This window comes from Crotalus tigris, unplaced genomic scaffold (genome assembly GCF_016545835.1).
Source record: "Crotalus tigris isolate CLP2741 ecotype Arizona unplaced genomic scaffold, ASM1654583v1 scf7180000017668.6805642782:7212621, whole genome shotgun sequence".
Classification (NCBI taxonomy): domain Eukaryota; kingdom Metazoa; phylum Chordata; class Lepidosauria; order Squamata; family Viperidae; genus Crotalus; species Crotalus tigris.
The window spans coordinates 6,509,669-6,521,882 of NW_024096554.1; the positions used below are offsets into that span (position 1 = coordinate 6,509,669).

Sequence of the window (12,214 nt, forward strand, 5' to 3'; positions counted from 1 at the left end):
TTGAATGGATATCTCTTATTTGAAATTATCAGAATTGAGTGAGCTTGGCACAGAATAGAGCCGGGAAGGGGGAGCAGGAGGAATTCAAACCACTGAAAAATCTTGCAGATGTTTCTCCCAAGAACTATTTTGAGGCAATAGGAAAGGCAGGCTGGTGCACATATTTTTACTTGGCAGGATGAAGACGTGATCACGAAAGCAAGAGATTGTTCTTTGAAAAAATGAGGCATCTCTAATCTATTAACAGTAACAAACAACTGCTACTTGTGAGAAATAGAGATGTTGACGGAAAAATGCAAGTATCACAGCCTTTTGGATATTTACCTTGAATGTTGGAAGTAGGCTCTACTAACTGAGGGTATACCAAAGCTGTGGATTTTGCTTGAGATTGATTGTACAACTACCTATTTAGCAGAATCTATCTCCTACAATGTGGGAAAATAGTGTCTTGTTTCTTTTGTTTTCATTACTCATTTCCGCTAATGAATATCAAATACAAATTCATATACAGGATGTTCCTAATTTTCACCATTTTAATCTGTCTTTTAATTGAATGATCATTTCATCTATCATAACATCAAAGAATGCAATGCAAATTTTGTCACATATGGGCTCAGATGCTGCCTTATCCGAGAAAGGGTATACTTTTTTCTCTGAGAAATTTTCACATGAGGAGAGTCCACAAATGTCTTGGGAATGCTTTCAGCAGCTTGAAAATTAGAATCTCTTGATCTCTGCACTGTCTCACATCTTCCAAGATACTGCTTTTCAGTAGTTCTTGTGCAATTTTCAATTTCCTAACTATGATTTGCATGACCTACCTATCCTTCCTTCCTTCCTTCCTTCCTTCCTTCCTTCCTCCCTGACACCATGTCACACTAGACTGCTGTGCTAAAAAACCACATGAATGGCTGAAACTTGGACACAAGAGTATAAGCCCTGTTACAAGTTCATTGTTGAGGTTAGGAATAGTCAACAGTTCTGTAACAGTTTAAACTTTTATTTGTGCAGAGAAAGACCGAGTCAAAACTGTTTTAAAGTTAAACTTTATTTTTTAATTCTTTATAGGAATATCAATAAAAGACCTCAAATGTATCTCTATCTGTACATATACAAGAACCTGTTCAAAAATATTCACAGAACAAAAATAAATCTTCTTTAGAACAAACCCAGACAATGAAATGCAGAAGTAGATTCTGGGGACCTGAGGAATCCAACACTATGGTCAGAAAAATACAGAACTGTGGTTTGGGGGGTGGGTGGGGGGTGGAGTCATAAAATTAAGATCCAGATAGAAATAAATTATTGAAAGCTAACACTGAAAATAAATGTCTGGTAAGATAATTTTCATTAAGGCCGTGAAGAAAGTGTATTGTTGTACTTACAAAATTCATAAAAGCTCTCACCAAGGTACCCTTCTTGCCCCATCTCTATAAATATCATTTTACCAACACCAAACTAAATGAGAAGGAGGCATTACAATCACAACCCAGATTATTACAAAGCTGCCCACAAGCTTGCATTTCTGAAATGGCAACATTTTCATGACTAGGAGACAGCCAAGTGGAACTCATTTCCCTAACCCAACTCTTTCTCATTTCAATGGCATAGACCTCTTCCCTTCGACCATCAATTATTCCAGAATAATTCGACTTCTTTCATAGGACTATGAAATTCAGCCATCCTGAGATTTGGTGTTTCTTTCAGTCTATCACCACCATGCACTGAATAGACCTGCTCGGGCTTCCCTGAAAAATATAGCTGGTTTTCCACATGAAGAGCAGAATCTCCAGATGTCAGTTTGGAGGAGGATGAACCAGTTCCAGGCATGTCTGGAGAGGAGTTGATCAGTGGCTATAAGTAGCCGTCTGAGAGGAATTTGGCTGAAGCACAGCTGCAGAAGGACAGCCCTGAGGCTTCAGGTGGGGATAGCACGCAGCTACAGCCAGTCAGTGATGAGGAAGAGGAACTGCCTTCTACACCTCATCCAAGAACACGTAGGGCAGAGAAAAGGCAGGAGCAGAGGTCAGCCAGATTACTTGTGAGGAGACAACCTTGCTCTGTTTGATAGGCTGCACCAGAAGCTGTCTGTTTAACACAGCAGACAGATGGAGGCAATGCTGGGAACAATGTGTTCATTTTCTAGCTTTGTGTTTTCTGGACTTTGTGATTCCTGCCTTGCTTTGGACTGACACTGCCTTGACTTGGATTGTGCCTTGTGACCTCTGGACTTTTCTTGCCTGGTGAACCCTCTTGTATTGTGCATTTAAATTCAGCTGGAATGAAATGAAAAAGTGTGTTTGCATAGTCTTTTGGCAGTGCCAAAACATTACAGTGAGAAAGGAATTAGAACTTCCAATTTTGCCCTGCGGGAGAAGAAAAGAACCCTGACTGAAAAAGAGAGTTAATTGCGTCCCCATGTAAGAAGGATGTCTACCATACCAAATAGGTACCCAGGTTAATATGGGAATGAAGAACCAAGAGGAAAGTATGGGCTGTGAGAAGGAATGGATAGGGCTCACTCTCCACAGCAAGATTTTAACAGGTGTCAGCACAATTACAAATGCAGGAGATGAAGAAAACAATACAATATAAGAAATGTGTACAGGTAATCCCCAAGTTATGAGCATTCGTTAGGGAATGTTTGAAGTTATGCGATAACCATCCCCTAGTGTTTATGAAAAAGTCCTGAAATTATGAATGTTGCCGCACCACGGCAGTCGTTCGCCCTTACAACTAATCACAGTGGCACTGCAACATTCACTTTGGCTATTCTCTCCTTCCCCCTTCCCGGGTCTCCCTAGGCACTAGGCCTATGGATACTCACCTTGCAAAGATCCTTCGCTATCTTGGCTGTTTCTCTGCTTCCTTCATTGCATTCGCAGAGAATGGAGGCCTAAAGTAATGCAAGATCACCCGGGATGAGTGGCGCAAGATCTCATGCTACTGATCTTGCATGATCTCATGGTAGTAGTTTAGGCCTCTGTTCTTTGCAACAGAGAACAGAACAGAAACCGGGGGAGAACGGACCTCTGGAGGCATGCAAAAGCCTCCCCTGATCTCTGTTCTGGGCCTTGGAGGCGGCCTCCAAGGCCCAGAATGGACCTCTGGAAGCACATGGCCGCCACTCACAGCCTCCACTTTGGGCCTCAAAAGCCTGGAAGAGGCCTCCAAGGACCAGAATGAGCCTCCAGAGCCCTGCTGAAGCATCCCCTGTCTTCCTTTCCAGGCGGTAGTAGCCCAGAAAAGCCTCTGACGCCCAGATCAGGCCTTTGGAGCCCTGCTGAATCATCCCCCAGCGTCATTTCCAGGTGTTGGAGACCTTTTCTGGGCTGCTGCCACCCGGAAATGATATGGGAGGCCGCTTCAGCAGGGCTCCCAAAGCCAAATCTAGATGTCAGAGGCCTTTTTGGGGCTGCTGCTGCCTGGAAAGGACACCGGGGGATGCTTCAGCGGGCCTCCGAAGGCCCATTCTTGGCCTAGGAGGCTCCTCCAGGCCTCAGAGGCCCAGAGCAGAGGAAGAAACAGAAGCTGGTGAGGAGACAGATCTTCACAAGGTAAGTGACTCGGCATGGCAGGATGGGGGGGAGCAATTGTGGGCCTCCAGGGGAGGGAACATGAGTTATTTCAGTGGGTCGGGGGAGGCCTTGGGTGGTCGGAAGCACCTCGTGTTCACTTAACAAGCCACGCATTTACCCACACATTAAATTAGTGAATGCATAGGCAAAACCTGGGAATGAATCACGTTCAAGGTAGGAGATTCACTCTTACGAATCCTCAAGTTACGAATGGAATGGGCAGACTTCATTACATTCATAACTCGAGGACTACCTGTATATAGTCATTCCTGACAGCTAGGAAATGCTAGGGAGATAATGGATGAGTTGCATGTTGCAGTTGTCTTGTCCCACCGGAATGAAATGTTTACGGTAAAGACTCTTGAATAGTATTCCTGTCTCACCTGCTATCAAACGTCAGTTTCATTGCTGAAATGGAAAGTAGGGGGACGTAATGCATTTCAGATGAAACTCCTTGCTCTTGGTCTGTGTAAACAGCTGACTAAAATTAATAACATCTAAATTTAAAAACAGTCTAAATTGCCCAAAAAAAAACCTTTACAGAAGGAATTAGGAAACAAACAAAAAATAAAACCTAAATAGCAGTGAACGGGTCAACAACATGTCTATCATTCCCCCAAATAACATATTTAACAAAGTGTTCAAAACTTAAGTTTAACATATTTTTAACCTTTTAAATATTTTTGTTACATTTTACACATTTGTTTTTTAAACTTTTGATTTTCAAACAATATCTGTTTTTCAGTTTTTTAACTTTTTTGATCCCTGATTATATTAAGCAGTCTTTTCTATGTTCATCTAGTCAGGCAACTATTGATGCCCTGTTCTGCCTTATGTACCCTGAAGCACATGAATGTTGCTGCCATGATTGAGATTTAGTTTAGAGAGGCAAGTTGAAAAACTAGCAAATTGAAATGTGGAAATGTGATTACCAGCTGCAATGTTGAAAGGAAGCCCAAGCAGGTCGTTAGTGCAGGTCATTATATGGTGGTGGCAAGCAGTCCAGTTTTCCCTGATTTTTTCTGCTTTTAAGCAGATAATTTTGGAGAACACCAAGGGTCAACCAGGCTTGGAGTGGGCAAGGGAAATTAAAGATGGCAATTCGTTTGATGGGACAACTTGAAGTTAGCAGCTGCTGTTCCTAAATTCTCCACTTTCTGTGATAGAAAGTCTGGGCGGATTAGTAGGAGAGACACTGCTCCGGGCCTGCATGTCATAGTGTTCCTTCACTTGAGTTAGGGCACTCATCAATCTTGTATTGGCTGAATCCAGGGAGAGGATCCTTTTCTCCTGCAGGAGCAACAGAAAACAAAACCAAAAGAGATCACATTTGTCTATGTTCACAGCAAGCAACAGAGTTTCACTGGATTTGAAACAGTGAAGGTAATATCCAATGTCTCATTACTTCTTCTAAGAGTTTCTCCTAGCCTATCAGCCAAATGCAACAGACTTGCCTCTTTCAGCTCTCCAGAATCTGTTCTATGGGAGTTGCCAATTGTACATTTACACATGGATCACACAAATACTGAGGCAGAACCCAGAAGACAACAGAAGTTTAGGATTGGCTCTTACACAAAGGAAAACAGGAAACAATAGTGAAAGGGCAGATTATTCCAGAGTCGGTGTATATACAACTGGGATCTCCAAAGACACTGACCTGAAGTCCGCTTGAGATAACTACACTGACAAATATGGCAATCAGATTCCAACAGTGTGAGGATGCAGAAGGAATATTAGCTCATTCCTTCAGGACAAACTGCTTCAGCTCAGTAATATTTGAGAAATTTTCAATATGACCTATTCTTTATTTCAGATCCTGTCATAACCATTCCCTGGGATTTTGCAGTACCTTAACGTTTTAATATCAGTAGGATCTACATGATGCTCAGACAGCAATAGCAAAGACATAGGAAATTTCAAAAATCTGAAAGGGAGCAAATACTTTTTGACAGAATATCAAAAGTTGTACATGGGAAGAATGTGAAGAAGAAGAACAAACAACAAAAAAGTATGAAAAACATGCAGAAATAATGAACAAATCACTTCTTGAAAGGGAAGATTTTAATCTCATTAGATCTACTGATAAAATTTAATACAAGGTCTCTGGGACTTAAGAGAGACACTACTGAGGGCAGTTTTTGTTCAGTTACAAAAAACACAGAAATCATAGGAAAGGTCTAATAACATAGTAACTATATACTATATATTTTTACCATATGATAAATCATGGAGCAATTTCTCCTAAGTAGGGCTGTCATTCAAAATCTGAGAGCTAAATTTTTGAGAAATGCTGCATGCTGCGTTTTAGTTTTACCCTGAGTTGTAAGTGGAAACTAGAGAAGTTTCATGCATAAAGTTATGACCAACGAAGGCATCCCAGACAAGTTTTGGATGGCCTACCATTATTAATAATCATGTGGCAGGTTTAACATCTGGCAAAATATAAGCAACCTATTATCTATTCCATATTGGGCTCATATGTATCACTACTTAGTTTATTTACAAGTCCAATATTCACATGATACCCCGAACAACAATCCAACCCTATTTAGCTGAGCATTCATGCACACCCAGAATGGAATAATCTATAACTTAGACTAAGAATAAGCATATATGGCCATTATATCTTGGCACAGTTCGAGAATATTCAATAATCTCAGTACTGGTTTGTCATAAAACCAGTGTCCTGTGAAGGAGTAAAGTGCTTGTTACCCATTTTCCCACTGTGGATATAGTCAGAAACAATGTGAAAAGTGGTTGTCAGTACTCGGGTTTGAAAAGGCTAACATCTAACAGGTGTAAATATATGGAATGTGTTTGTGAAAAGAGGCAACTATACAGTCATGAGAGCAAAGTGATACTATAATTAAAATTGCCTACAGTCAATTCATTTTTTATGAAGTCCAGTGCTTTGTCTGATTGGATCTCACTCCCCATCTCCCTAAAGCAATCAGTTCCTTCTCAGAAATAATTTTCCTATAATGTCATAAAATTGCCTCCAGAAGCTGTGAATGCTCCAACACTGGAAGTTTTTAAGAAGAGACTGGACAACCATTTGTCTGAAATGGTATAGGGTTTCCTGCCTGAGCAGAGGGTTGGACTAGATGACCTCCAAGTTCATTTCCATTATTATTATTATTAAAGTTGCAAAACATAAATTTATTAAGTTCTTTAGAATGAAATCCTTATGGATTATGAAATTCATAAACAAATTCAGAAGCAGCAGAAACTGGAATGCATAAGGGTAAGATTGGGGAAATATTAAGTGCACTAGGGCAGGCCAGAACAGTACTCTGCTAGAGATCTGATTAGACATACTTGCCCATTTGAATTATCTCATCCCCCTTTTAAGAAGTGTAATTTAACACAGAGATGATGTCAATTGCCATTACAAACGGATATAGCTCTCACAATACAGGTCTGTTAATTAAGGGGGGGGGGGGAAGGAGGAAGCAGTAGTGATATACAGGCTACCATACCTTCAACTGGCAAAAACAGACTGACAGAAAAAAAAGGATTTGCTGATGAGTGGATGGAAAAAGGGCATTCTAAGCACAGGGCGGGAAATCAGTCTCTGCAGTTCCTGATTCCACAAAGCTTCTCTGTGGGATAAAGCAAGGGCAGCAGAATTCTCACACAGCCAGTGTTTGAAGTTTTTGTTTTTTCTTCTCTTGTTGGAATAATCTATCACAAAGCCCTGAGCCAGATTCCATGCTGCTCTGAATGAATCAAACAGCTTGAAGATAACCCAGGTGGGCTTAGTTCTCAGCAACCATATAGAATATCATTCATAAATAACTAAAGAACAGAAATTGTGTTTCTATCAATTCAGTGAGCTGGGGAAATTTGCTTTCCATTTAGCCACTATCTTTATTCAATCTCCAGAAGTCCATATTGTAAATCCTGTGGCATTATTCCATACTTAAAATCAGCTTTTCAAACAAAATCTTCAGAAAATATTTCTTCTCTTGATAAAATTGGGCTAAAGATGAAAAAACCCTGCTTCTGAATAATTCACCAGGAGAACATTTATATTCATCATAGGACCCTAAGCAAACACTTACTTATAAACATGAGTTATAACCAAAGTAATATCAGTACATTTAAATGGATCGAATGCCATGGAGTGAGACAGTTTGGTATGGTAATTAAGGCATCAGACTAGAAACTGGGAGTCTATGAGTTCTAGTCCCACTTTAGGCACAAAGCTGGGTGACTTGGGACAGTCACTCTCTCTCATCCCTAAGAAGCAGGCAATGGCAAACTACTTCTGAAATTTTGCCAAGAATACTGCAGGGAGTTGTTCAGATAATCTTCAGGAGTCAACATTGACTTGAAGGAACAGTAATAACAACAACAAAGTCATGGAAAATTTACAAAAGCAGCTTAGAGCATTTTCTAGCTCTTTCATCTTGGTATATTTAAGAAAATGTGGCTAATGCTGACCCTAACATTGATCAGTGTTAAAGTACAAGATGATTCTATAGGCAAAGGATATTTTTCATGTATAGGTCTCATAATTATAGCATAAAGAAGAGATTAAAATTATTTTGTGTTTTAAGTCCTATTTTGTCCTGTTTTATTTTACAATAAGTGCAACTAAAAGCTATAATTCAAAGCATTGTGTATTGAACAGAATTCTGCAACCATGGCTTTGAGCACATGAAGCTTTTGAGTATTTGGATGAGACACTTCGATCTATTATGTTCTGAGCTAAGAAAAAAGTCATCCCTTTTCTCTTTCCTCTTGAACAACAAAAATGCTGCCTCTGAAAACAGGACTCGGAGCCTTGATTTCAGAATAAGGAACAATGAAAAGATAAGGAATGGCAAAGGAGTAGTAATTATATAGATAAGTAAAAAGATTGGTCCTTACCTGTGCCTCAATTATTTTCTGCTTAGCATCAATGGTTGCTTGCATTTCTGCATGGTCTTTCTTTAGTTCCTCTTCCACAGCCATTAATCTAAAAGAAAGGCAAGAGTTTGGATATCTGGAGCATCACAAAAGAAAACAAGACAAAACATTGGCTTAGTGAAGATGCTAAAGATGAAAAGATTGCCATCTTCTGTTTTATTCCTTGAACAGGCATTTCAATGAATAAGCTCCAAATTGTTTTGAGTGGGTGCTACAAGGAAATCGAGATGCCTATACCAGCCCAAATATCATCTTCTCCATGAATTGGGATTTCAGTTTTCAGAATTCACAGTTTGTATGTCTAAAACCTCTTGGCCTAAATTGCATCGCAGTGAAACTGAATATAAACTATATAGCCTTTGAACTCAGGTTGCCTATTCACATAATGCAGTCTAACAACATCAAATAATAGTATGAATTTGGACTATGAGCAACCTATGCTATATGCAAGGTAAAGATTTCCATTTAGCAAGCAACGGTCACATTTCACAAAGGATGCCACTGTCGGAAGTAGAGAGAACTTTCTCCCTTCAGCTCTTCCCTCCCTAACCTGCTGATGATGCTCTTCATCTGGCTATCCTTCTCCTCCTGCTGCTTTCGCAGCCGCTCCTTGCTGTCTTCCATCATTGATCTGTGCTCTAAAATGAGTTTCTGCATTTGTTGTTCCTGCACTAGGAGACGCTGCTCATACTCCTCCAACCGGCGACTTGATGCCTTCAGACGATCCTTGAGCTTGACAATCTCTTGCTGATACTGAAGACGGGAGGAAGGGGGGGTAAAAGTTTTCATTATTTAGTAATTCCTAAGCCAGTTTCCAGAGCTCAAGGCAGCATAAGAGAAATAATAAAAAGTCATTACTAGAAGCATCAACAAAAATAAACAAGTGAAGCCAGTAACATGAGAACAAAACAACCGAAAGCCCTAAATAAATTATTTAAAAATATTTTCATTTTAGAAGCATGTAACTTTTTTCATATATGGAACTGGTATTGCAAACAGCTGCTATACTGATACAGGAGTACTACCAGCTTTCTCTAAGCATGTTGGACTCTAGTTGTGAAGGACTTCATTAGCATGTGAAAGCACTGAACTGAATCTAGAAACATACTGGCAACCATGGCCAGTATGAAGAAATGTGTTTGGACAGCCTCACTCATTTTCACTAGACTGTGCAGCCTCTCTTCTTAGCTGGAGCTTCTGAGTTGACTTCCAAGGACAATAGACCAGGAAATCTTGAAGGATGTGACAACATGGATTAGTTTTCTAGTACCTTGGGTATCCAAGAAAGGTCCAGCAGGAAAAGCAAGAGAAGCAGCCACAAAGTATTCTGCTGTTAAAAGAGCTTGAATTAAAAATAATTCTCTGAATATAAACATTTTAAAAAGGAAACTGAATCCCAAAGAATAGGAAAATCAGCTCAATGGTTTTGAAAGTAGCCATCTTAAAGATTCCTGATTTATCTGAACACAACTTCTAGTACCCAATTATCTAGCCTAGCTTCCAGGCCCTGACAAAGGAAAAACAGCAATATCTAAATGTTTGATAATCGAACAACTTTATATTGATGATCTCTGCATGTTATATTTTCCAGTGACTTCTTGCAGATGTGGCTAGAAGGTAGAAGCTAGATAACTGTTACCTTTTCTGTATGATTGGCTTCATCTGGATTTTGCTCTGCCCCTTCCTCTACTTGTTCATACTGTCCGTTGTTTAAGACCCAAGCAGCTGTCCTTTCCACAGGTGACATAGTGGAAGAATCTACAGGTGACTGTACCTGCAGGTAGAACAAAAGAGAGCCTTCTTGTTCACTATCCAGAAGACAACCTGGTGCTGAAACTTTCTTTGACCATTGCTTGGGAGCAATTTCTCCATGTTATGTCAACCCTTCTGGTAACTTGAAAGTGAAAATATATATGGGGAGCATCAATCACATTTTCTTGAATATTAGTAAGAAAAGGGGCGTTGACTTACCTGAACGCCTTTTCTCAGCAGGATGATGTAGAGTCCAATGGATGGGTTCTATGACAGCCTTCCTGCCCGGCAGACTGGGTAAAAAACTTTGGCCACACCCCTTCCTCTGGGCGTGACCCCAGTTTTGACTTAGGCGAGAAACTTTGTTGGAATCAATATTGCAGCTCTTTATTACCTACCTGCCTAGACCTAACCCCTGGGTGGGCTTGGACTCTACATCATCCTGCTGAGAAAAGGCGTTCAGGTAAGTCAACACCCCTTCTCCAGCAGGATGGCTGTAGAGTCCAATGGATGGGACATACCAAAGCCCTCATGTCCCCCTGGGAGGGAAGTCTAGGCTACTGAATTCTGAGCAGATACGACTTGCTGTAGCACTCTTCTACCAAAGGCAGCATCTGATGCGGCCAGGGAGTCTAAACGGTAATGCCGGATGAAGACAGACGGTGAAGACCACGTCGCTGCCTTACAAATTTCTTCTACCGGCGCTTGTGTTAGCCACGCCGCCGAAGTGGCTGCGCTCCGTGTTGAGTGGGCAGTCACATGTGTGGGTGCTGGTAGTTCCTGCGAGACGTAGGCCTGGGCTATGCAGGCTCTGATCCACCTACCTATGGTGGAAGAAGACACCTTTCCCATAGATGATGGTTGAAAGGAAACAAATAATGCTTCTGTCTTGCGGAATGTCAACGTGCGTTTCACGTAGAAACACAGCGCTCTACGCACGTCCAGCTTGTGCCATCTATGCTCTAGCCTGTGTTTGGGTTTTGGGCAGAAATCGGGAAGAATCAATTCCTGAGATCTGTGAAAGATGCTGTTTACCTTCGGAATGAAGGCCGGGTCTGGCCTAAGGACGACCCTGTCCTTGAAGAAGGTACACAGATCCTTCCTTACTGATAGTGCCGCTAGTTCTGAAATTCTTCTTGCTGAAGTGATTGCCACGAGGAAGGCCACCTTCAGCGATAGGTGGTGAAGAGAACATGAATCAAGGGGCTCAAATGGTGCTGATGTCAAGGCTAGAAGGACTTTAGGCAGGTCCCAAGACGGGTACCTGTGAATGACGGGGGGCTTTGTGTTGGACGCCCCCTTTAAAAAGGCGCTAATCGCTGGATGTTGCGCTAGGGATGTCAAGTTGTCGCAAGAGAGAACAGTTGAGAGGGCCGATATCTGTCTGCGAATAGTGTTGACTGACAGGCCCTTGTTAAGACCCTCCAGGAGGTAATCTAGAATATTGGGGATGGATACTGTAGCTGGATCTAGGCGCACAGAAGCGCACCACCTACAAAAGCCTTTCCATGTAGCATCGTAAATCCTGTTCGTGGACGCTCGTCGTGAAGCTTGTATGATCAATATCACCCCTGCCGAGTAAGCTTGCTTGGCTAAACTTTGCCGCTCAAATGCCAAGCGGCTAGTTGTAGCCACTGGGGGTCTGGGTGCACAAACTTGCCCTGGCTGAGAGTTACTCTGTCCGGGGGAATCCTCCACGGGGGTGATATCGAAAGGTCCACGAGGTCGGCAAACCACGGGCGCCGTGGCCAATGCGGGGCAATGCAAACTATCTCTGCGCCTTCCCGGATCAGCTTGCGTATGGTCGCCGGTATTAAGGGCAACGGTGGGAAGGCGTACAGGAGATGCGCCGGCCACCGACACCTGAGAGCATCCGTTCCCTCCGACCCCGGAGACGGGAATCTGGAGAAGAACCTGGGGAGTTGTGTGTTCTTGTGGTTGGCAAATAGGTCCAGGTGCGGTTGCCCGAA

General features: G+C 41.8%; 1 protein-coding gene across 1 annotated transcript in view; it reads right to left on the reverse strand.

Moving 5' to 3' along the window:
- Positions 1-1,030: 1,030 nt before the first annotated feature.
- RASAL2 (RAS protein activator like 2) overlaps positions 1,031-12,214 on the reverse strand; it is a 54,983-nt gene continuing 43,799 nt past the window's right edge. Inside the window, exons 7-10 of the mRNA XM_039337019.1 lie at positions 10,132-10,266; positions 9,043-9,245; positions 8,454-8,541; positions 1,031-4,868 (exon numbers count right to left, since the gene is read on the reverse strand). Coding sequence (XP_039192953.1) covers positions 4,704-4,868; positions 8,454-8,541; positions 9,043-9,245; positions 10,132-10,266 — 591 coding nt within the window. The 3' untranslated portion in view covers positions 1,031-4,703. The remainder of the gene's footprint in view (positions 4,869-8,453; positions 8,542-9,042; positions 9,246-10,131; positions 10,267-12,214) is intronic.